This window comes from Staurois parvus, unplaced genomic scaffold (genome assembly GCF_062004578.1).
Source record: "Staurois parvus isolate SC_StPar_1 unplaced genomic scaffold, SC_StPar_1.0 ptg000255l, whole genome shotgun sequence".
Taxonomy (NCBI): Eukaryota; Metazoa; Chordata; class Amphibia; order Anura; family Ranidae; genus Staurois; species Staurois parvus.
The window spans coordinates 1,113,809-1,138,977 of record NW_028318051.1 but is presented as its reverse complement, the minus strand read 5'-3'; the positions used below and the strand labels follow the sequence as shown (position 1 = coordinate 1,138,977).

Sequence of the window (25,169 nt, the reverse complement as noted above, 5' to 3'; positions counted from 1 at the left end):
CAAAACAGCACACTGTTACCCTTTCATCACCCCAGATGTTAACCCCTTCCTGCCCAGTGTCATTAGTACAGTGTCAGTGCTTTTTATTAGCACTGATCACTGGATTGGTGTCACTGGGGATGTCAGTGACAGTTAGCCAGTTCCCACCCAGTGTCAGAATGCCCACCGCAGTCCCGCTATAAGTCGCTGATTGCCGCCATTACTAATTTTAAACAAAAAAAAAATTCCAATATCTATACCACCATTTTTAAATGCTATAACTTTCATGTAAACCAATTAATTTACACATATTGGGTTTTTTTTTCAGCAAAGGCATGTTGCAGAATACATTTTGGCCTAAATGTATGACGAAATTTGATTTTTACTTTTTTTTAATTGGATATGTTTTATAACAACAAGTAAAATATTGTTTTCTTTTTCAAAATTGTCAATTTTGTTTTGTTTATAGTGCAAAAAATAAAAACCGCACAGGCGATCATTTATCACTGAAAGAAAGCTCTATTTGTGGAAAAAAAAGACATACATTCCATTTGGGTGCAGCGTTGCATGACCGCGCAATTGTCAGTTAAAGTAAAGCAGCTCCATATTGCAAAAAATGGCCTGGTCAGGAAGGGGGGTAAATCTTCTGGAGGGCAAGTGGTTAATATCCTTTGCCATATCAAAAAAGTAGTTGTGTAAGGTTAAAATAATTTCCATCTCCAGCAAATATGAAAGTCACCTGAAGAATAAAATATTATTGTGGTGCGAGGCTGCAGCAATATTATTTCTTTGCTTAGGTTCATACCAATGCGGTGCTGGAAACACGTAATCCATGCACTTTTATCCACATCACATTTCAATCACACTGCCCTGGCAATCTGGCGTGGAAGTCAATACAAAGTTAACACCCCAAAAGCAGGTTACAAATGCACTGTGTTTGCCTGCTCCGGATTGCAAGGTCCGGTTGTGGTGCAGTTTCAAAAAAGGTGCATGCACGTCTTTGGTGCATTGTTAACCCATTCAAAATGAATGGGCTCAAGTCGCACAGCACTGAATCACATGTGAATTGCATAGTAATGCGTTGCGGTTCTTGTTCCTAGGGTTAAAGATTAATTCCAGGTATTAATATTTTATACATAGTTACATTGATCCACCTTGGACCAATGTAACTATGTATAAACCATACCTGGCTGATGCCCCAGAGACTTGAAATCACAGAAATAGATACTGCTACTCCAGGGCAGAGGTCTCCAAACTACATCCAGGGGTCCAAATGCAGCTCTTTGCTTGCCTTTATCCAGCCCTTGGGGCACTATGCCATTCACTGACACCAAAAGGGCATAATTCCTGTCACTTACACCAATAGGGCACAGTTTCTCCCACTGACACCAATGATGGGGACAGATTCCTTCTATTGACACCAACAATGGAGCACTGTTCCTCCAAATGAAACCAAAGATAAGGAATTGTTTACTCCCACTGGCCACAGTCTGGCCCCCCTAAAGTCTGGTGGATGGTAAACTGGCCCTTTGTTTAGAAGGTTTGGAGACCCCTGCTTCAGGGAGCAGGAGGTCAGCTGCTCAGCACCACGCCATTCACAGAATGCTTTCCATTTTCTTAAGGAATTCAAAGAATCCTCTGATTGGATGAGGTGGAGAGTGACATCACTGATCCACCTCTTCTCCTTATCCAGTCAGACAACTATTTGCATTCTCTGAATGACACCTGTGCCAAGCAGATGCATTTGTTAAATAATAATTTAGTTTTGTCATATTCATTATGTTAGAATGATTCATTTTCAGAATTCCTATTATATATTCGTGATTTTCAATTTGATTAAAAATTTGAATTTGCAGTAAATGGGTCATGGGTTCGATTCCCAACCATGGCGCTTCCTGCATGGAGTTTGCATGTTCTCCCTGTGCTTGTGTGGGTTTCCTCCGGGTGCTCCGGTTTCCTCCCACAGTCCAAAGACATGCTGGTAGTTTTATTGGATCCTGTCTAAATCGGCCCTAATATGTGTATGTATGAATGTGAGTTAGGGACCTTAGATTGTACACCCCTTGAGGGTTAGGGACTGATGTGAATGTTCAATATATATATGTAAAGTGCTGCGTAAATTGACAGCACTATATAAGTACCTGAAATAAATAAAAATTTTACATTTGAATTTCGGAAGACGACTATTCGTTCTATTTTATTCTAGTATAATCTATTCTATTCTTTTCTATTCCTTATTTTCTATTCTATTCTGTTTTATTCTATTCCACTCTATTACTTTCTATTCTGTGCTTTTCTATTGTATTCTATTCTATAAAGCAGTTTAAGTCGGAATCATCATCCTATTTCATTTTTTTTACCTTACTATAGTTACTATATTTATTGCAATATGTTTCCATTTTCAATTCAAATTTATTTTCGAATTCTAATTCAATTTCAATTTCATATTCAAATTGGGACAATTAGATTCATTATAATTTATTTTAGGGTCTTTGAAATTCATTACTATTGTAATTTGGAAATTCAACTACATCCAAATCTTGGGACAAATGTTTTGATTTGTAATGGAACAAAATGCACATATCTAATGCTCAATAAGAATAGTTACACAGCCAGCAAATCCAGTATTGTCCTGTAGTGATCTGCCGTTCCACTGCTCCCACCTAATCCACTGCTACCATCCAGTGCTCTGACATCATCAGGAGCCAGCCATCTCTTCCTGGTTCTTGCAGAAAGTCCCCTGATGATGTGGTGTGGCATGTGTATTATCAGGGGGCCGGCTATAAGAACCAAGAAGAGACAGCTGGCTCCATGCAGTGGCACATGCACATTTTCACACACTGTCCTGAAGCCTCACTGGATGCATAATGTGAGTATCCCTGAAGGCCATAAGAGTTTGGGAACCACTATGTTCAAATTTTTTTTAAAATTCTATGAAAGAAGGGGGGGTTAATTTATATTCAGGAAAGGCCAAGTCAACCTTTTAGACCATCCCATATTTGGGCTGTAATCTGATATATGGTTGCTTGAAACATCCCTAAAACTCAAGTCACCCTCCTTCCCCTCCACTGAATTGTGGAGTGCTTCCTCCTCTTGTAATCTTTTAAAATTGAGCACCCGCACAACTGCATCTTCCAGGTCTGGAATCACCTCCTACACGTCCAATCTTCCACCATGGCAGATGGACAAAGATGCTAAAGGCAGAGGAAGACTGGGTGAAGATGTCACTGGAAGTTAAAGGTTCGACAAGGGAGATTATGGCATTACTGGAAGGTTTTGGCAGATAATTCTTCCATAAGGTGCAAATGTCATAAGTTTACTTCACATGATCACAAAAGGCCCCTCAGCTAACTGCTTTAACTGTAATTGGAGGCAATACCAGGAGGTCAATATAGGTTTCCTGAAATTAGCTACCAGGTCTGGTCTGCCCCCTCCTGAATCTCACTACTGGTCCATCACCATGAAAGAAGCCTCACTATTCATCCACATGGCAAACTGTTGGTTATCAAGGCAGCATATTATGGATATGGGCCAAGAGTAGGGGGCGGGGGGCGTTTGGGGGTTGGAAAAGTCAGCAGTTGCATATCTGAGTACGCCAGTTTGGTGAGGCAACATGGTTGTGACCTAACCATCATCGCAGTGTAAATGTAAGTGCAAGGGATTTAAAAGGCCATTAATTGTGTTTCTATGTTTCTATCCATCTAGTTGATTGTTGAAGTGAGATTCCCACGCTGAGCAAGCGGATCCGCTAAACGGGTCTGCCCACGTGAAAGGACCCTGAGAGACCATTTAAAGCAGTGGTTCTCAACCTTCCTAATGCCGTGACCCTTTAATATAGTTCCTCATGTTGTGGTGACTCCCAACCATAAAATTATTGCAAAACGGTCGATCATTTTATGCCTGGTTATCCGACTGAAGGAATTTGATGGGAACGGAAGTTAATCTGATTGCCAATTGGATCTGATAGTAAAATTGAAGTGTGTATGACCAGTATCCCCCCCCTCCCCCCCAGGGATATCAGCCCTCTTCCACACCAAGTCATCTGTCCTGAGGTTCCTTGTATGACCCCGGAAAGTTTGGGATTGCTGGTCGCTGTGTACTTCCCTCTAGCGGGCCATGTGCCCCGGTGTCAACCCTCGTACAAGTGCTGTGAGGAGAAGCCTCCGTGGGAGGTGAGCGGCTGTAGGGCACAAGCTCTGCGGGTAACCAGATCCCCCCTCCCCAGAAAAAAAGGGGGGCCCGGCTCACATCTATCCAGCTTGTGAGCAGCTGCCCACTCCGGGAAACGTGCAGCAGGTGCAAGGGCAGCCAATGGGTGGCAGCGGGGCACCTCCGACATGCCCCTTGCAGGGGAGGAGCCTCCAGCCTGGCCGGCCACTCATAACGCACAGGGAAGAGGGAGCGGGCCAGTCAGTGTGCTGGTGCTAATTCAGCGCGAGAGGCTCGCAGCAAGCCGGGAGTGTGGGACACCCTGCTGAGCCCCTCCGGCCGCCCTCACCACTACCTCATAGAGTCTATCTGCATGTTGGCGGACCCGCCTGGAGACGGATAGAGGAGCGATGGTCTTAGGCGACCCCTGTGAAAGGGTTGTTCGACCCCCAAAGGGGTCGTGACCCACAGGTTGAGAACCGCTGATTTAAAGGTTCAGGAAACCTATACAAGTGTTTTGAGTCTACAGTATTGAACGTTTTCACAATATTCTAAGAGATACTGAATTTTGGGTTTTCGCTAGCTGTAAGCCATAATCATCAAAATGAAAAGAAATGCTTGAAATATATCACTCTGTGTGTAATGAATCACTTTTTGAATTGAATTACTGAAATAAATAAACTTTTTGATGATATTCTAATTTATTGAGATGTACATGTTTGCTTTTGGGTTTAATACTGCTTTAAAATTGAAGACAAGGCATGAAAAAAAAGGAAACAAACTATGATACAATGAATGAAGGTCATTGCACTCAGTACAATTCAGATGTAGAAATGAATCATGCATCCCCCCTTTACTGTGAGACAGGAGTCGCATGAATAATGTAGATTTGTGAATAAAGCAGAAGTGGAATAGTGAAATAGACCGGAGTTATTTTGACATTCACAGAATATAGCTGCACATGATATCTAAATAGAACTTCAGATGGAGGCAGACTTCTATTGGTAATAAAAGATTCATCTTCAGGAAAAAAGCGTTGCCTAAAATCCTCTTCAGTTCAGTGCAGTGTTTGTGACATGAAGTTACTGTATATCCCAAGTCCTAGGGCAATGCTAATTATCCTCATTTCAACTTAAACCTCAAACACAAAGTATGAACAAGGCATATCCATCCATAGCATGTGCTTGTCTCAAACCAGAGCACTAAGGGGTTTATTTACTAAAGCTGGAGAGTCCAAAATCAGACTCCCTTCTGCATAGAAACCAATCAGCTTCCAGGTTTCATTGCCAAAGCTTCATTGAACAAGCTGAGGTTAGAAGCTGATTGGTTTCTATGCAGAAGGGAGTCTGATTTTGGACTCTCCAGCTTTAGTAAATAAACCCCTAAGTGTCATTTCTGTCTGCTGACTCGTTCCGCTGCTATAAGCATGAGTCAATGAGTTTTCCTGACACCAAAATAAAAATGGTGACAGGGGAGGGCACAGCTTGTGATTGACAGCCTCAGTTCTGTTTTGTGTGAAGGGGGTGTATCCCTTCCCTCCAATCAACTCTCAGAGCTCTCCTCATTGATGTAACTTTAGCTCCCCACTCCCAGAAATTGTCAAAATTCTTGCTTCCTGCACTAATGTGTGTGGCATTCGCCCAGTGAATGTTTTATAATTAGATCACAAAGTGTTGTTGCATTGTCATGTAAGTGGAAGAATAACATTTATTAGCTGGATCCAACAATAGGTAATAAAAGTATGTTACAGGGAAGAATTCAAGGAGAAGCTGCTAAAGCCTGCTGTCAGCTGATGTCACTCAGCCGGTCCAGACTCTGGAGAGATCCTGACTTTAGTGTCAGGATCCACCCAGATGCCTGACCATCACCCACTGAGAGGCTGTGCAAGCCGCTCCCGCCTCCTCCCCAGCCTGGTGCTCCAGTGAGTGCTGGAGGGGCGGCAGAGCAGAGAGCCAGTGAGTCTCCGGCTCTCTGCTCAGTGAAGACTGAGAACTGAGTGATCAGTGGTCTTTCTTGGTTTTAAAGGTAGTGGGGGACAGACCTAGGTGAGTATGATTGAATGTTCTTTTGAAATCCCACTTATCTTTAAAAAGTGCCATGATAGTAGTAGCAACAGATTGCATCATAAAAGTCGTTTTTTTATTTTGCCCAGAGTTCCACTTTAAGCTTTATTACCTAGGATGGCTGAACTCCTGTGCATGTACAAGAGTGACGTCATCTCGCACCTCATTTGCTCACATTCCAAGTAGTAATAGCCTGTCTCTGTGTTTTTTGTGTTTTAAAAAGGGCATGATTTCTTTCTTTTATACAATGAGTTACAGGTTAGCCTGTTAGCGTGAGCATGGCCAGTAATTTAGATACTTTTTTCCTGAATGTTTGTATACATGACTTGTACTGCAGAAGTGGAATCGTGCATTTTTGGCCCCATGACTTTTAAATGGGAGTGCCTGAAAACGCTTGTGAACGCACAATTTTCAGCTGTTTCCCTTAAAGTCTACAGGACCAAAAACATATGATTCTGCCCCAAAGAAACTCATACTTTTTTGAGTTTCTTGGGACAAGCAACATAAAGCTCAGATGTCCATAGTGAATATTGGGATTCTTTATCTTGAGCATTGTTGTGCTTTGGGCATTGTACCGCAAATCGCTCAGGTGTGAATGAGGGCTTATACTGTGCACACCCTTTGTTATTTATTTCCTAGTAGTGGCCCTTTAAATCCAACTGGTCTGTAAGGATAACATTCCAACTTTCAGTGGTCTCCACATTTCACAACTGACTGAGTACATGGACAGCTGACACTTCAGCAATACAGTGAGGAACAGAAGTATTTGAACACCCTGCGATTTTGTAAGTTCTCCCACTTAGAAATCATGGAGGGTTCTGAAATTCACGTTGTGGGTGCATTCCCACTCTGAGAGACAGAATTAAAAAAAAATTCAGGAAATCACATTGTATGATTTGTAAAGAATGTATTTGTCTTGCACTGCTGAACATAAGTATTTGAACACCTAAGAAACAGCAAGAATTCTGGCTCTCAAAGACCTGTTACTGTGCCTTTAAAAAGTCCACCTCTACTCCACTCATTAACTTAGTAGCACCTGTCTGAGCACTTTAAAGACACCTGTCCAACCCACAGTCAGTCAGACGCCAACTACTACCAAAGAGCTGTCAAAAGACACCAGAGACAAAATTGTGGACCTCCACAAGGCTGGAAAGGGCTACGGGGGCAATTGCCAAGCAGCTTGGTGAAAATAGATCAACTGTTGGACCAATTGTTAGAAAATGGAAGAGGTTAAAGACGACTTTCAGTCTCCCTCAGACTGGGGCTCCATGCAAGATCTCACCTCGTGGGGTATCACTGATGATAAGAAAGGTGAGGAATCAGCCCAGAACTACAAGGGAGGAGCTGGTCAATGACATGGAGAGAGCTGGGACCACAGTTTCAAAGGCCACTGTCGGTAGAACACTACGCTGTCATGGTTTCAAATCATGCATTGCGTGGAATGTTCCCCTGCTCAAGTCATCACATGTCCAGGCCCGTCTGAAGTTTGCCAATGACCATCTGGATGATCCAGAGGAGGCATGGGAGAAAGTCATGTGATCAGATGAGACCAAAGTAGAAACTTTTTGGTCTAAACTTCACTCGTCGTGTTTGGAGGAAAAAGAAGGATGAGTTGCATCCCAAGAACACCATCCCTACTGTGAAGCATGGGGGTGGTAACATCATGCTTTTGGGGTTCTTTTCTGCAAAGGAAACAGGACGACTGCACTGTATTAAGGAGAGGATGAATGGGGCCATTTATTGTGAGATTTTGAGCAACAACCTCCTTCCCTCAGTCAAAGCATTGAAGATGGGTTGTGGCTGGGTCTTCCAACATGACAACGACCCGAAGCACACAGCCAGGATAACCAAGGAGTGGCTCCGTAAGAAGCATATCAAGGTTCTGGAGTGGCCTAGCCAGTCTCCAGACCTAAATCCAATAGAACATCTTTGGAGGGAGCTGAAACTCCGTGTTGCTCAGCAACAGCCCCGAAACCTGACAGATCTAGAGATCTTTGGGGAGGAGTGGGCCAAAATCACTGTTGCAGTGTGTGCAAACCAGGTCAAGAACTACAGAAAATGTTTGACCTCTGTAATTGCAAACAAAGGCTTCTGTGCCAAATATTAACACTGATTTTCTCAGGTGTTCAAATACTTCTGTTCAGCAGTGCAAGACAAATACATTCTTTAAAAATCATACAATGTGATTTACTGAATTTTTTTTTTAATTCTGTCTTTCAGAGTGGGAATGCACCTACAATGTGAATTTCAGACCCCTCCATGATTTCTAAGTGGGAGAACCTGCAAAATTACAGGGTGTTCAAATACTTCTGTTCCTCACTGTATAGTATACAGCAGGGGTGCTCAACCTGTGGTCCATGGGTCATATATGGCCCTTGGAGCCCCCGGATGTGGCCCTCGACCTCAAATGCATGGCCGGAGTTGGCAACCTGTTGATCACAATCTGGGGCTTGCCAACCCGCCATTTCAGAATGCATCAAACCGTCGCTATCGGAGGAAGCATGAGGTTGCAGGAGTGCATAAGCTGTTGCTTCCTCTGTAGCGCCGACTCTTGTCCCAGGCGGAGTGATATCAAGTGCAGTTTGCCTGGGACCTTTCTAGCAGCCTGGAGATGGAGAGCAATGCCAACAGAAGCTGGAAGAGGAAATACATACACTGTGCTTTTACAATGGGCACATTAGCACCTATTAAAGGGTTAACAACTAAGATGCTTTCACACTGATCCATGGTGCAGTGCAACTGTGGCTTTCCTGCAAGTTAGCTGCATTGGGCCATAGACCTCTACTATATCCTTCAGGAAGTCTACAGCGAAATGCAGTTACACCGCAGTTACGCCGCAGGTGTGGTGTGGGTAAACTGCAGTGCATTAGTGTAAAAGCAGCCTTATAGGGGGGTCAGGACAGTAAGGGCTTGTTCACGTTTGTGGTTTGGGGGGGTGATAAAACCCCACAGTTAAATGTGTTTATACCAAACTCCCCCCCCCCCCCAACCACTGGTGCAGCATCAGGAGTCGCAATGGCAACCCCGACCCATGCTCCAGGGAACCCATGCGGATTCCCTGGCACATTCTGTTTTACACTTGGACAGCGGGGGTGGCATATACAGGGACCGATCCTCTCCATTTTCATCTTGTAACTGCTGAAAGCTGCCTTCTCCTGCTCTCCCTCCCACCAGCATTGAGCGGCTGCAGGAGAATGTTCATTAAGCTATTCAAAATGAAAACATTCGAAATTCTGAAAGATTTAATTCCATTGTGGTCTGCAACAGGTTACCAAATCAGCTGTTTAGCACCCCTGGTATACAGCATGTGCCCCTGGTATTCAGCATGTGCATTTCTTTATGCCATATGGAAGTAACTCTGTAATAACATTCAAAAGCTGGCCATACACCAGAAGAATTCTGTGTAACAAAAGTCCATTTGTGCCTAAGTCAAATGTTAAAAGCAAATTAAATTTTCAAGTACTTTCAGATGAAATTAGTCAAGTTGACAAATTTACTGAGTTTTTTCATCTGAATTTTTGTAAGAATGTTCCTACAAACGTTCGCTCTAAAATCTATTAGTGTGTGGCCAGCTTCCCATTGCACAATAAATATTATTGCCTTGTGCAAACAAGGCAGAAGCAGATAAAACAGGTGTATTCCATCTATTGGAGATAATTGCATGCTCTTAGAGGAGTCAATCACCCTTGTACAGAGGTATTAGACTAGCTGCACTTGGAGCTGGGAACATATAACTAAGCATTGACCCGTATTTTGACCTATGGGTTATGTTCCAGTGAAAGTGTTCCATTCAAAGAATTATTGGCTGAAAGCAAGCATGTAGTGAATATATAAACACTATATTGCCAAAAGTATTGGGACGCCTACCTTTACACACACATGAACTTTAATGACATCCCAGTCTTAGTCCGTAGGGTTCAATATTGAGTTGGCCCCGCCCTTTGCAGCTATAACAGCTTCAACTCTTCTGGGAAGGCCGTCAACAAGGTTTAGGAGGGTGTCTATGGGAAGGTTGGACCATTCTTCCAGAAGCGCATTTGTGAGGTCGGGCTCTGATGTTGGACGAGAAGGCCTGGCTCGCAGTCTCCACTCGAATTCATATCAAAGGTGTTCTATAGGGTTGAGGTCAGGACTCTGTGCAGGCCACTCAAGTTCCTCCACCCCAAACTCACTCATCCATGTCTTTATGGACCTTGCTTTGTGCACTGGTGTGCAGTCATGTTGGAATAGGAAGGGGCCATCCCCAAACTGTTCCCACAAAGTAAAGGAGTGAATGACGCAGCGGTGTGGCGGGTGCAGGGAGAGGATCCTCTACCTACTGTTACAGGGAGGGGGAGAATGGAGGAACTGTTGGCAGAAGCTGGAACATTTTACATGTTCCACTCTAAATAGGTTTGGGAAATGTAATGTGTTCCAAAAGGTGAACTTATCCTTTAAGCCAGTTTCCTGTAGCAGCACTATTAGCTCTGGATATGATCATTCACAAACAAATCAGAGATATAGTGTAACAGGTTTTTAATGCAGAGCCAACAAACTCTATGTGCCATTTGTATGAACAAAGGGAATGCATAGCAACATGGACATCTGTTTCTAAAAACTTTCCCATGCACTTATTCCTGCTACAAAAATGCCAGAAGCTCTTTATTATATTAATACATTAATAAGGTTACAGTCTATATAAAGCACAATAAACCCCCCAGTACAGATATTTAACATTGGACTTGTTAGGTTCCATACTACAGAACACTGGCACTTGGCCCTCCAGACCTCAGTGTCTTCTAACAGTGCATGTCTCTCATTATACTGGGGCACAGGTACGTGTGTTACATAAAAAGCCATGGGCTCCCAGAGTGAGGTTCAGGTTCAATTCACAAAGATTTACCACAGATCTTTATTATGCAAATGCCATTGTAATTTTCAAATCTCGCTGGACTGAGCTGAAAATAGCCGTCACTTTTCTAAATACAGATCTTTTGTTCTGGTATATAAAGTATATGTAAAGGCCGTTTTTGTTTTGCATAGAGTGAGGAAGGGTTATTCAGGTTTTATAGTTGTATGAGTCCCCACTATAAAGATTCACCCCTATTTGCCCTGATGACAGTTGTAATGGAGACAGAATGTAAAGGAAACAAAAACTGGAGTTGACATCGCAGCAGGAGGTGAGGGGAAATCTTCCAATGGGGACACTTTTACTGTGACAACTAAGATTTTCTTGTAGCATCTCCAGAATATGAAGTGGAAATCTCCCTAATGGAACACAGACAGCAGGAAAACTTAGAAAAAAAAAGTTGGGGCTTAACTTTGTGAATTGAACCATTTTGACCTTTTTTTGTGCCTGAATTCATATGCCAAATGTACAAAATGAACTAGCAGTGAGAAGGCCTAAATCCATTTTGGTTATACACAGTGACGTAAACATCACACAACTGTTGGTCATTTCGACAAATCGAAAATAAAACAAAACTGTGTATCCAGCATAACAAAGCAACATGATCTCACAATTGATGGGAAGAGAAAAGCATGCAGTGTTAGGGACCCTGAGGACCAGAGCTGAGAGCTATAGAACAGCTGGTCAATGTACTGTATGCCACTCTGCAATGGGTATCCAGGACAGCAAGTGTGAGAAGTAGGCATACAAGGCTTTAATGTAGTCTTGATCTGTGGGGCTTTGATGTTCACCATTCAGATGCTGTTTTAGGCAGGTCCACAAACCAAAATACACGAAGGCATAACTAAAAAGGAGGATTGCTACAATCGATAGAGGGATCACTCCGACGGCTGCTGGATGACCACTAACATGTAGTCTTTATCTGAAAATAAACAGAACAATTGATGTTAAAGGGTAATTCGAGGCTTTTAATACACAGGATGCATGCACTATGCCCTATCCTTCTGCCCTACTACCATTCCCCAGCTACTAAAAATGACAGTCGGGGTTGCTGCATATACAGTATACGGGCAGCTGTAGCAGCTGTTGCAGTACAACAAAAAGAAACCATCAGACACAATGTTTATGAACACTATTCAAACTGAACATAGAGAGATACAAAGTAACATTGTTTCTTTCATCCGCTGACCAAAGAGACAAGCTTTGATCTGCATAGGATGTCAGTTAAAGAAACCTGACTTTTTTTTTTTTTTATATAAATAAAATTTGTAAATTTAGCAAATTTGTAAAATGTAAAAGTTTCATAAATAACTTTTGTCTCTATTTAACCCCTTGGCGCTGGCGCCTCCCGGCCCTTTAAGGGTTTCAGAAGCCGGGAGGCGGGGTGGAGTTTAGGGTCACAGCGGTCACATGATCGGGAAAGGTCCCGATCGAAAGAGGAGATTGGGACCTTTCCGTGAGTACCAGACATGTGTGGTGGGAGCGCGCTCTCAGCATATTTTTTTTAATAGAACGCAAATGTACGGCCGCTCAGCGTCTAGGCCCAGAGGTCGCACATTTGCGTGTGAAGAGGTTAAAGTGGTTGTAAATCCTTCTGTATACCCAATGAAGTGACTAGTCTTCGGGGATCAACAGAGATGAAACAAATCCTCCTACATAAGCTATACCTGTCTATCTGCAGCTGTCTTCCCCCTACATCCATTCAAACTGCAGAATTTACACAGGACCTCTCAGCTCTGAAAAGTAGGGAGCGGAGATCTGAGGTTGCTTCAATGAGAAGAGCTCTGAGAGCTGAATGGAGGGAAGGGACACACCCCCTTCACACAGAAACAGAGCCGAGGCTGTCAATCACAGGCTGTGCCCTCCTCTGTCACCATTTTTCTCTTTGTGTCAGGAAAACTTGTCAGAAGTGACTCATGCTTATAGCAGAGAAACTAGGCAGCAGACAGAAATGACACTTAAGTGATCTAGATTGAGACAAGTACACACTATAGAAGGATATGCTTTCTTCATATTTCATGTCTGAGGTTTACAACCACTTTAACTCACTAATAACCCTTAGTTAGCTTTAATAGGCCCTGTCTTTTCTTCTTATACTTTTATCTATTATTTTTCTGCTGTTTTTTTGTTTATATTTATTTTATTAATATTTAAAAAAGTTAAAAACAAATGTATTTGCAAATAACTTTGTATTGTTCGCTTTGTTCCAGAAAAACTTTAGTGTTCTTTTAAGGGTTCATGCACACAGACGTATGAAAAAGTCCTTCGAAATTGTGGCCAAAAGTTGGCAGAAAAAAATGCTGTGTTTTTGTGTGTGTGTGTATACATGTTTATGAGTGTATTACATTTAGATGCATATGAGCACAAACTCAATCTAATTGTTGAAATATTAATTGTCTTCTTACCACTAGAATAAAATTATGTGCATAAGCGGGCGTTTAGGCACATTTAGCCCAGGTTCACACTGATGCGGTTTTCAGTGCGAATTCCGCACTGCATCACAATCGCTCCCCGTTCATGCGAACCACTGCTGGTGCATATGTTAAGTTAACAACACTCCAAAAGCAGTCCTCAAAACGCAGTGCGATGTACAGAACTGGATTGCATGGGTGTGAATACCCATGCAATCCGATTCTAGTGGGGACCCAAAAAAGGGTCCTGCACCTTTTTGGTGTGGGTGCGGTGCGATTAGAGCCATACAAAATGTATGGCTCTAATCGCACCGCATACAAATCACAAGTGATTTGTACAGGAATGCAGTGCAGTTTCTGTGCGAATCACATGGGATTTACTGCACCGCACTGATGTGAACCCAGGCTTATACATATTTACATGCTTTTATGTACCTGAAGCTCTAAAGACGAGGGGTACGACCCCAAAACACATCAGCTTACCAGCCTTACAGAGTCGTTTGTTGGGTTATGCAATTCCTGCACTGTACGGTGTCTTGTGATGTTAATGCTTTTGTACCTTTTACCTTTGTAAAGACCCATTTTGTCATCTTTCACATTTATTCATTAAATCTCTGGTAATGAACGAGTCTGCACCCTCCTATGCACATTAGATAACCTACAGCTGCTTTCAGAGGCATAAAAAAAAAAAATGCCAAAAATCCGTAGCAGCAGCATTTTTTTCTCACTGTGTAAAAAAAGCACTGTGGAGGTATAGGAGGTATACAGATTTGCGATCTGGAGAGATTAAATACAATCTTTCACAGGAGTTAGAAGATGGTTGGAGATGTATGTTGTGTGATCTTACCTGGAGCAATCATAATCTCATTTTTCTTTGATCGCACCCGGAGGAATGTCAAATCATTCTGGGGGTCAATATCCCGCAATGAGCACCTGGCTTTCATCACTAAGGGATGCATTAGACCTGCATACTGTGCAGTAGTTGCATTATCCATAGTACTCTTAATGGGAATTCCTACAAAAGAAGGAGCATGCATTATTGATAAGCATGTTTGCAGATGAATAAAATGATGATGAAGAAAGTTGTTTCTAATCAAAGGTGGAGTTCTGCTGGAGCCTGGTCTGTGAACAAACACGGTCTGGTCCTGTATTTCTATAGCATTCTCTTTCTTCCAGGACTAGTAACTACAGCCTCAGATTGTAAAGCAGAACTCTTGTATTTTTTACACCACAGAGAGGCGAGAAATCCCAGCAGAGGTGCAGCGGAGAGCAGAGACTGAGCGGTCAGCTCTTGATCTTACAATCAGCAACCGTGTGATAGAACACATAGCTGGGGTGGATGGACCCTAAGAAATGAAGTAATAAGGAACTATAGGATTAATATCACCCCGATGATGCACGCGGTAGTGTTTTCTGCAGCCTCTGACCCCCTACTCTGTCTCACCTGATGACCTGACTCATAGCAAAACCTCTAAATCAATACACCTCTCTCCCCATTGATGCAGAATGGTCAGTACAAGTCATTAGTAAGACCTCATCTGGAATATGCAGTTCAGTTTTGGGCACCAATTCACAAAAAGAACATTGGGGAACTGGAGAAAGTACAGAGAAGGGCAACCAAACTGATAAGAGACATGGAGGAGCTCAGCTATGAGGGAAGATTAGAGGAACTGAATGTATTCTCTCTTGGGAAACGGAGATTAAGGGGGGGTACGATCACCATGTATAATACATAAGGGGGGATGTGATCAACATGTATAATACATAAGGGGGGATATGATCTCCATGTATAATACATAAGGGGGGATATGATCTCCATGTATAATACATAAGGGGGGATATGATCACCATGTATAATACATAAGGGGGGGATATGATCACCATGTATAATACATAAGGGGGGATATGATCACCATGTATAATACATAAGGGGGGGATATGATCTCCATGTATAATACATAAGGGGAGATATGATCAACATGTATAATACATAAGGGGGGATATGATCTCCATGTATAATACATAAGGGGGGATATGATCAACATGTATAATACATAAGGGGGGATATGATCTCCATGTATAATACATAAGGGGGGATATGATCTCCATGTATAATACATAAGGGGGGGATATGATCTCCATGTATAATACATAAGGGGGGATATGATCCCCATGTATAATAAGGGGGGATATGATCTCCATGTATAATACATAAGGGGTATTATGATCTCCATATATAATACATAAGGGGGGGATATGATCTCCATGTATAATACATAAGGGGGGGATATGATCTCCATGTATAATACATAAGGGGGGGATATGATCAACATGTATAATACATAAGGGGGGGGATATGATCAACATGTATAATACATAAGGGGGGATATGATCTCCATGTATAATACATAAGGGGGGATATGATCTCCATGTATAATACATAAGGGGGGATATGATCTCAATGTATAATACATAAGGGGGGGATATGATCACCATGTATAATACATAAGGGGGGATATGATCTCCATGTATAATACATAAGGGGGGGATATGATCAACATGTATAATACATAAGGGGGGATATGATCTCCATGTATAATACATAAGGGGGGGATATGATCATCATGTATAATACATAAGGGGGGGATATGATCAACATGTATAATACATAAGGGGGGATATGATCTCCATGTATAATACATAAGGGGGGATATGATCTCCATGTATAATACATAAGGGGGGGATATGATCTCCATGTATAATAAATAAGGGGGATATGATCTCCATGTATAATACATAAGGGGGGGATATGATCTCCATGTATAATACATAAGGGGGGATATGATCTCCATGTATAATACATAAGGGGGATATGATCAACATGTATAATACATAAGGGGGGGATATGATCACCATGTATAATACATAAGGGGGGATATGATCTCCATGTATAATACATAAGGGGGGGATATGATCTCCATGTATAATACATAAGGGGGGATATGACCAACATGTATAATACATAAGGGGGGATATGATCACCATGTATAATACATAAGGGGGGGATATGATCACCATGTATAATACATAAGGGGGGATATGATCTCCATGTATAATACATAAGGGGGGGATATGATCAACATGTATAATACATAAGGGGGGGGATATGATCAACATGTATAATACATAAGGGGGGATATGATCACCATGTATAATACATAAGGGGGGGATATGATCAACATGTATAATACATAAGGGGGGATATGATCTCCATGTATAATACATAAGGGGGGGATATGATCTCCATGTATAATACATAAGGGGGGATATGATCAACATATATAATACATAAGGGGGATATGATCAACATGTATAATACATAAGGGGGATATGATCAACATGTATAATACATAAGGGGGGATATGATCTCCATGTATAATACATAAGGGGGGATATGATCTCCATGTATAATACATAAGGGGGGATATGATCTCCATGTATAATACATAAGGGGGGATATGATCTCCATGTATAATACATAAGGGGGGATATGATCTCCATGTATAATACATAAGGGGGGGATATGATCACCATGTATAATACATAAGGGGGGGATATGATCAACATGTATAATACATAAGGGGGGATATGATCTCCATGTATAATACATAAGGGGGGATATGATCTCCATGTATAATACATAAGGGGGGATATGATCTCCATGTATAATACATAAGGGGGGATATGATCTCCATGTATAATACATAAGGGGGGATATGATCTCCATGTATAATACATAAGGGGGGATATGATCTCCATGTATAATACATAAGGGGGGGATATGATCTCCACGTATAATACATAAGGGGGGGATATGATCTCCATTTATAATACATAAGGGGGGGATATGATATCAATGTATAATACACAAGGGGGGATATGATCTCCATGTATAATACATAAGGGGGATATGATCACCATGTATAATACATAAGGGGGGGATATGATCTCCATGTATAATACATAAGGGGGGATATGATCAACATGTATAATACATAAGGGGGGGGGGGATATGATCACCATGTATAATACATAAGGGGGGGATATGATCAACATGTATAATACATAAGGGGGGATATGATGTCCATGTACAATACATAAGGGGGGATATGATCTCCATGTATAATACATAAGGGGGGATATGATCTCCATGTATAATACATAAGGGGGGATATGATCTCCATGTATAATACATAAGGGGGGATATGATCTCCATGTATAATACATAAGGGGGGATATGATCTCCATGTATAATACATAAGGGGGGGATATGATCTCCACGTATAATACATAAGGGGGGAATATGATCTCCACGTATAATACATAAGGGGGGGATATGATCTCCATTTATAATACATAAGGGGGGGATATGATATCCATGTATAATACATAAGGGGGGATAGGATCTCCATGTATAATACATAAGGGGGGATATGATCACCATGTATAATACATAAGGGGGGATATGATCTCCATGTATAATACATAAGGGGCGATATGATCTCCATGTATAATACATAAGGGGGGATATGATCTCCATTTATAATACATAAGGGGGGATATGATCTCCATTTATAATACATAAAGGGGGATATGATCTCCATTTATAATACATAAGGGGGGATATGATCTCCATGTATAATACATAAGGGGGGATATGATCTCCATGTATAATACATAAGGGGGGATATGATCTCCATTTATAATACACAAGGGGGGATATGATCTCCATTTATAATACACAAGGGGGGATATGATCTCCATGTATAATACACAAGGGGGGATATGATCTCCATTTATAATACACAAGGGGGGATATGATCTCCATGTATAATACACAAGGGGGGATATGATCTCCATGTATAATACATAAGGGGGGATATGATCTCCATGTATAATACATAAGGGGGGATATGATCACCATGTATAATACATAAGAGGGGATATGATCACCATGTATAATACATAAGAGGGGTTATGATCACCATGTATAATACATAAGGGGGGATATGATCTCCATGTATAATACATAAGGGGGGATATGATCACCATGTATAATACATAAGGGGGGATATGATGTCCATGTACAATACATAAGGGGGATATGATCTCCATGTATAATACATAAGGGGGGATATGATCTCCATGTATAAATACATCAGTGGTTCATATAGTGAACTTGGTGTAGAGTTATTCACCCTGAGGTTATCACAGAGTACAAGGGGGCACTCTTTATGTCTGGAGGAAAAGAAATGTAATCTCCAAACACGGAAAGATTTCTTCACAGTAAGAGCTGTGAAAATATGGAATAGACTCCCTCAAGAGTTGGTTCTGGCCAGCTCAGTGGATTGCTTTAAAAAAGTCCTGGATTCTTTCCTAGATACACAAAATATAACTGGATACTAACATTCATAGGTAAAGCTGCTGACTTTTACTTTTTTACATTTTCACTGGAACTCCGCTTTAACTGGTAATTGCTCTGTCATGCAATGCAGTACACAAACAACATTTATATCAATTTTTTCACACAAAAAGAAGTTTCTTTTGATGGTATTTGATCACCACTCTTTTTTTATGTTTTGCAATGATCCTTTTTAACAAAAAAAAAAAAAAAAAAGACCCCACATTTTGAAAAAAAAAAAAAAAAAAAGAAGACAATATTTTCTACTTTCTGTTATAAAATGTATCCAATAAAATTTTTTTAAAAAAAATCTAATTTCTTTAGACGTTTTGCCAAAATATACTCTTCTACATGTCTTTGATAAAAAAAAAAAAAAAAAATCCCAATAAGTGTATATTGATTGATTTGTGTGAAAGTTAAGCATCTGCAAACTATGGGATATATACTGGAATTTTTAGCTATTTTTTATACTAGTAATAGCGGTAATCAGCAAATTATAATGGTACTGCGATAGTAAGGCGGGCAATCTGACACTAACTAACGATGGGGAGGAACTGACTGTCACTGACATCTCCAGTGACACTGATACAGTGATCAGTGCTAAACATATATACCATCACTGTATTACTGACACTGGCTGGGAAAGGGTTAACATCTAGGGTGATCAAATGGTTAAATGTGTGTCTAACAATGTTTAGTGTGTATAATATGTGCTGTTTTACTAGCAATGTTCTGGTTTTTACAGAACATCGCTGCTGTCTGAAGAGGGCTTTCTTCTGTCATTCGCCGATCAGTGGGTCCCATCCATAAATCTTTGGCCAGAACCTGCTGATCGGCTTGTGCTGCAACCAATGGCAGCGCAGACTTCCGGGTCCGCCTGTGCACGTGCCGTCAGACCCGGAAGAAAGCCGCAACGCACAGGTACACGACTGTGTCTGTACGATCCGACCTGCCACAGTAAATGTACTGAGGTGGGTCAGCAAGCGATTGACACAATCATGACACTGTTCTGGTTTCATTCACTGGTTGCCCACTCACCTTCTGAGTTAACAATAATAATTCCCTGTACACCTTTCTGGCATTGGATTCTCTTTAATGTTTCTTCAACGTCCGCCTGCAAAACAGAGAAACAATGCTTAATATGGAAAATGTAGCCCCCAGAAGAGGTCTTTTGATGACGAAACGCGTCAGGCAGAGCCTCCCTCTGACGTCATTGCGCTGTCGGTCATCTTGGAACTGGTCTATTTGAGTGCTTTTAACTGTTCTACAGCTTGTAAGTAGGATTTCACTTGCACAAATAAAGAAGTTTTTGATACATACAGCACTATGAGAGGCATGTTGTTTCTTTCATGATCTCATTTGACACTGCACTTTGAGTTCACATTTGAGTTGGAGGTTTGGAAGAACCCTGTTCCGGGCATGACACGGAAAGCCTGCTAGTGCTCTATATCACAGTGCTGGTTGGGACCCCCAATAATTAAGGGGGTCTCCATTTCTGGTAAGCCTCCATTTAACTATTAGGTGGTGGTACACACTCTGGTGACCATCTGCAGGAAGATTATCCACATTGCACCTACGGCGTTGATTTACAGTATTATCACTGATTGTGGAGTTTTTATCTTTATATGGACTTTAATATATGACAATAAGTTATTGTTTTGCTGTTCTTTATGCACACTTGTGATTAGTGTATTTTGCATAGCATTATTCAATCAATTATATATTTATTTATTTTGATCGCCCTTTAGAGGTATGAGGGTTTTCCTAGTGCATATGTACATTGTATGAAATCTAATGGTTCACATAGCGCAGTATCTATTCCAATTAAGTTTTATAAAGAGCGGATATCTCCATTAATATTTGCCGCTTTGTGACACAAGAGATTTGCGCAGTTTGACCACATATATAATGCTTAATATGGACCTTACACCGAGGCAGCCGACTTCTTCCCAAGATACAGTGCTTGGATCTAGTGGTCATACATGATGGAGGGGTTACGTTACTGCTCCCTCTACACTCTGTTTTAACTGCCAAAGGATTTGTATTTCTGTCCATCCAGTCCTGGGATTTACGCAGCTAAAAAATATAGCGCTGTCCCCTTTCCAACTCCACACTTGCGACTGGACAGTGAAAGGGCAGCAGCGGACTGATGAAGTCATCCCTCTACTCATTTTTCTCTTTCCTCTCTGGATGAAGCCTGCCAGCTGTGTGACTAGTCCCTGAAAGCTGGTGGTTCCATCAAGTACAACACAGGACCAAAAGTTCTGCATAGTATGTGAGGACAAGCAGAACAACCTGGAGTATTTCTAATACGCATTTAACCCTTGCAGTACGGAGGGTCCCCACTACAAGGGTAGTTTATTTCTTTTTTTTTTAACAAATTTTAGGGCTCTGCTTTAGGGCTCGTTCACACTTGGCTGTTTACCAATGCTTGCCAAACGCCCCTATAGCGTCCAGGCAATTTGGTCTCCCCTAATTTGGCATTTTTTTTGCCAAAGCTCCTAAACTCAACTCCATAAAAGCTTCCATGTCCGTGTACACACAGGCTTCTAGCAGAGTTTATGAACTGCCGCGGTTAGGTGAGGTTAGACCACAAGGAACATTTTGACTGCCGGCCGTGGGAAAACGCGACACGTGGCAGAACTGCGGTAGCGCATTTTCTAGCGGCCAGTGCTCAGGGTAGGCTCGTGTATATGGAGCCTTATTCTTCAGTTTTGTTGGGTTTCACATACACAAAATACAATGGAAATCACACTGCAACTTGCAAGAAATCATTGAAGATCTTCACAAGTAGTAATAAAGTCTTCAGAAATCGCACTTAAAATTGCACACAACGCACAACTTTAAACTGCAGCGGTGTGACTAATGCAGGCCATTCATGGGTCGAATTCGGAACAAATTTTATTTAGAAAATCGTATATTTTATGCGTTTTGTAATCCGATGATGCCACCATTGATTTCAAAATTCGACCAACCAAGCCTTCAATTCCACCTTCCATTGCTTCGTGGCTGGGAATCTTCTTTTCTTTCCAGGTCACGACTCATGCGCATTTCTTTTTCTCACACGATGCTCCCATCAATGATTAGAAGTGCTTTCATTTTTCAAAAACATTTCCAACATGCCCGACCACTCAAATTTAATAGCCACTAATGGTGCGAAATTTGAACGAAAATTCTTAGTTATGATTTTTGAAAATAAATTCTTTCAGATTTTTGAGCCATGTATGACCTGCAAAAGGCTCCAGTCACATGGGTGTTCTGTTTTGTTTTTTTATCAGTTTACATCCGTTTTTACATCCACTACCAATGTAAAAATGGACCGTTTGTCCGTTTACATCTGTTTTTCGTCTGTTCCTTTTTTCTTTTTTTTTTTTTTATGGAACAAAAATAGGGCTTTCTTCTGTTTCAAAAAAGGGATGTTAATGGAAGCGGATGTACACCGATCATCCGCTTGCCCTCACCGCAGGCTATCCCCACTCCAGCCTATTATGAATGCTGCTGCCAGACTCATTCACCTTACTAACCGCTCTGTATCTGCCACCCTCAGTGTCCTCCACCCCTCTCTGCCAATCCCTCCACTGACCTCCACTCAGTGTCCTCCACCCCTCTCTGCCAATCCCTCCACTGACCTCCACTCAGTGTCCTCCATCCCTCTCTGCCAATCCCTCCACTGGCTTCCAGTTGCTCAACGGATAAAATTCAAAACACTAACACTGACGTATAAAGCCGTTCATAACTCCGCCCCTAATTACATCACCGACCTTGTCTCTAAATATCACCCAAACCGTACTCTCCACTCCTCGAAAGACCTCCTACTCTCTAGCTCCCTTGTCTCCTCCTCCCATGCCCGTCTCCAGGATTTCTCAAGGGCCTCACCCATCCTCTGGAACTCCCTACCCCAATCTATTAGGCTACCGCCTACTCTGCTCACTTTTAAGCGCAGTCTGAAAACCCATCTCTTCAGGGAAGCCTACCCTGACCCCAGCTAATACTGGAATCCTCTACTCTTCCTACCACTTCATCCCACACAGCTAATTTCCTTTTGTACCACTATCCCCTCCCTCCTAGATTGTAAGCTCCAAGGATCAGGGCCTCTAATCCCTCTTGTATTGAACTGTGTTGTCACTATACTGCCTCCCTCCATAATGTAAAGCGCTGAGCAAACTGTCGGCACTATATAAGTCCGGTATAATAATAATAATAATAGAGATGCACGGATGTCCGTTTTTCATCCATCAATAGATGGATGACAAACGGAATGCCCGCATGAACTGGGCCTAAGGCTCCAGTAACACTTGTGTGACTTGTCACATGTCTTTGGACATCAAATTCTCATAAGTCACAGCCTAGTCTGCTATGAACCCTGCACTAATGCAGTTTGCTTTATGTCCATTTTGCAGTGCTTTTGCAGTTTGTTTTTGCATTTTTCTACATGCATTTTTACCTTGTTTTATTCAGCTTTTTTTTTTTGGTTAAAGTGGAATTTTTTTTGTTCCTGTGCAGAATAAAAATGCAAAACACGGCAAAAACACACTACCATGCATTTCAGCAGCTTCTCCACTGAACTCTTATTAAAAGCAAAAAGCAGTGTTTTTGCTACAATAAAGTCACTGACCTCTTCTAAAAACACAGCAGCTTAAAAAGCATAGATGTGAACATGTTCCATAGGAAACCATGTTACATGGACTGTGGTGTGTTTCTGCAAAAAGCATTAAAAAGCGCATTGGTGTGAACGGAGCCTTAAAGTCGCTTTGACTTTGAAAAGGTGCCTGGCAGTACTTTGATGTGACCTTTTAAGCGACTGATCCAGAGAGTGAAGATCACTGTATAAGCAATAAGTTTCCCATTCATGAACAATTTGCTTTTGATTGTGATTGGCTAAGCTAATCACATGGTACAGGTAGCCAGGTACCATGTGATTGCTGTGGGCCAATCACTGATCACAATCAAAAGCAAACAGTTCATGAAAAGAAAACTGTTCATGACAGATTGTTTACATTGTTATGTGGTCGCTCTGATTGGTCATCACAGCCATCACATGGTACCGGGTTACTAGTTATAGATCGGCTATGTCTAGAGCAGAGCTTGAAAAAGCCGCTCGCCCGCTAGCCAAATGTGAGGAGAAATTCCTCTGTGGCGAGCACAGATGAAGAAGCATGGAACGACTCATTGTGAAGCCGAGTTCCAGTTTACATCTTCCGGTTTCCGCGGCATCGCCGTTACAGTAGCAGCGCCGCTGAGGGGACAAGTGCAGGAGAGGTCCGCTCTCCTGCGCTGAGAGGAGACACCCTCTCCACCGCCACGGGGCACGCGAGGCCCGCTCGACACCGCCTTGGGGGACACCAGTAAGGTTTGTGCCTGGCTAGTAGGTCTGGACTCTAAATTTTAACCCCTGGTCTAGAGGACAGAGCGGTCACAGGAGGAGCTGCTACTCAGGTGCAGGCCCAATCATGTATGTATGTATGTAATATATATATATATATATATATATAAATATACACACACACACACACACATACACACACATACACACACACAATGTGGCCGCAGTAAATCTACTGTGCAGGAGCGGCAAGTGGTAATGGTGCCACCCTGCGTCTGCTAAGGGGCAGTGCGTTTTTGTGCGCGCTGGGAGAAAGCGTGATTTTGCGCATATTCCCGACACACACCCTAGCTATAGAAAAAGACTAAATACAACATGGCCGCCCCTATATACCCAGGTACTGTATATACACACTATAGACAGGAAGTACATACTCTGCAGGTATGGTTTACCATGGCAACCAAGTGTTGTCAGGAATGGCAGCCTCCATACTGCTCCCCTTTAAATGAGAGGAGTACAAAGGTTCCCCCAGAGATATATATAGATAGAAGCCGGGCTGATAATACACACAGGACATAAAGCAGCAGCTCTATAGGGATGGCGACCAATCACAGACGGGGGCCAGCTGACGTCACCGGCCCTGGCAACTGTCCCTCCAGCCTCATTCGTCATATAATACCGGATGAGGATCTCCCCAGCAAAGGGAAAGAATTCCCCGAGACGCTTCCCGTTAACGTTCTTCCCGTCAAACATCCCAACCCCGCACATCACTCACCATGTCCGCCGCCTCGTCTCCCGGTGTCACCAGATCACTCTAGAGCATGCGCAGAAAGAGGCGTCATCCAGCGGCCAAACCCTCGCTAATCCCGCCTTCCACAGCTGGGCAGCAAACAGC

General features: G+C 42.1%; 1 protein-coding gene across 1 annotated transcript; it reads right to left on the bottom strand.

Annotated features, from left to right (window-relative positions):
• Window positions 1-10,689: 10,689 nt before the first annotated feature.
• On the bottom strand, window positions 10,690-25,169 carry DYNLRB1 (dynein light chain roadblock-type 1). Its single transcript, XM_089680994.1, has 4 exons — window positions 25,050-25,169; window positions 19,990-20,065; window positions 14,338-14,505; window positions 10,690-12,001 (listed from the first exon to the last, which is right to left on the bottom strand). Exons 1-4 carry the CDS (start codon window positions 25,050-25,052, stop codon window positions 11,958-11,960), a joined length of 291 nt encoding a protein of 96 aa, XP_089537120.1. The 5' UTR covers window positions 25,053-25,169; the 3' UTR covers window positions 10,690-11,957.

What these genes read in the sequence shown, in the direction of transcription:
- DYNLRB1 (XM_089680994.1), bottom strand. An exon ending in TATTATTGTTAACTCAGAAG is followed by an intron (nt 14,506 to 19,989) that starts GTGAGTGGGCAA and finishes CTTCTTTTGTAG; the next exon opens with GAATTCCCATTAAGAGTACT. An exon ending in TGAGATTATGATTGCTCCAG is followed by an intron (nt 12,002 to 14,337) that starts GTAAGATCACAC and finishes GTTTATTTTCAG; the next exon opens with ATAAAGACTACATGTTAGTG.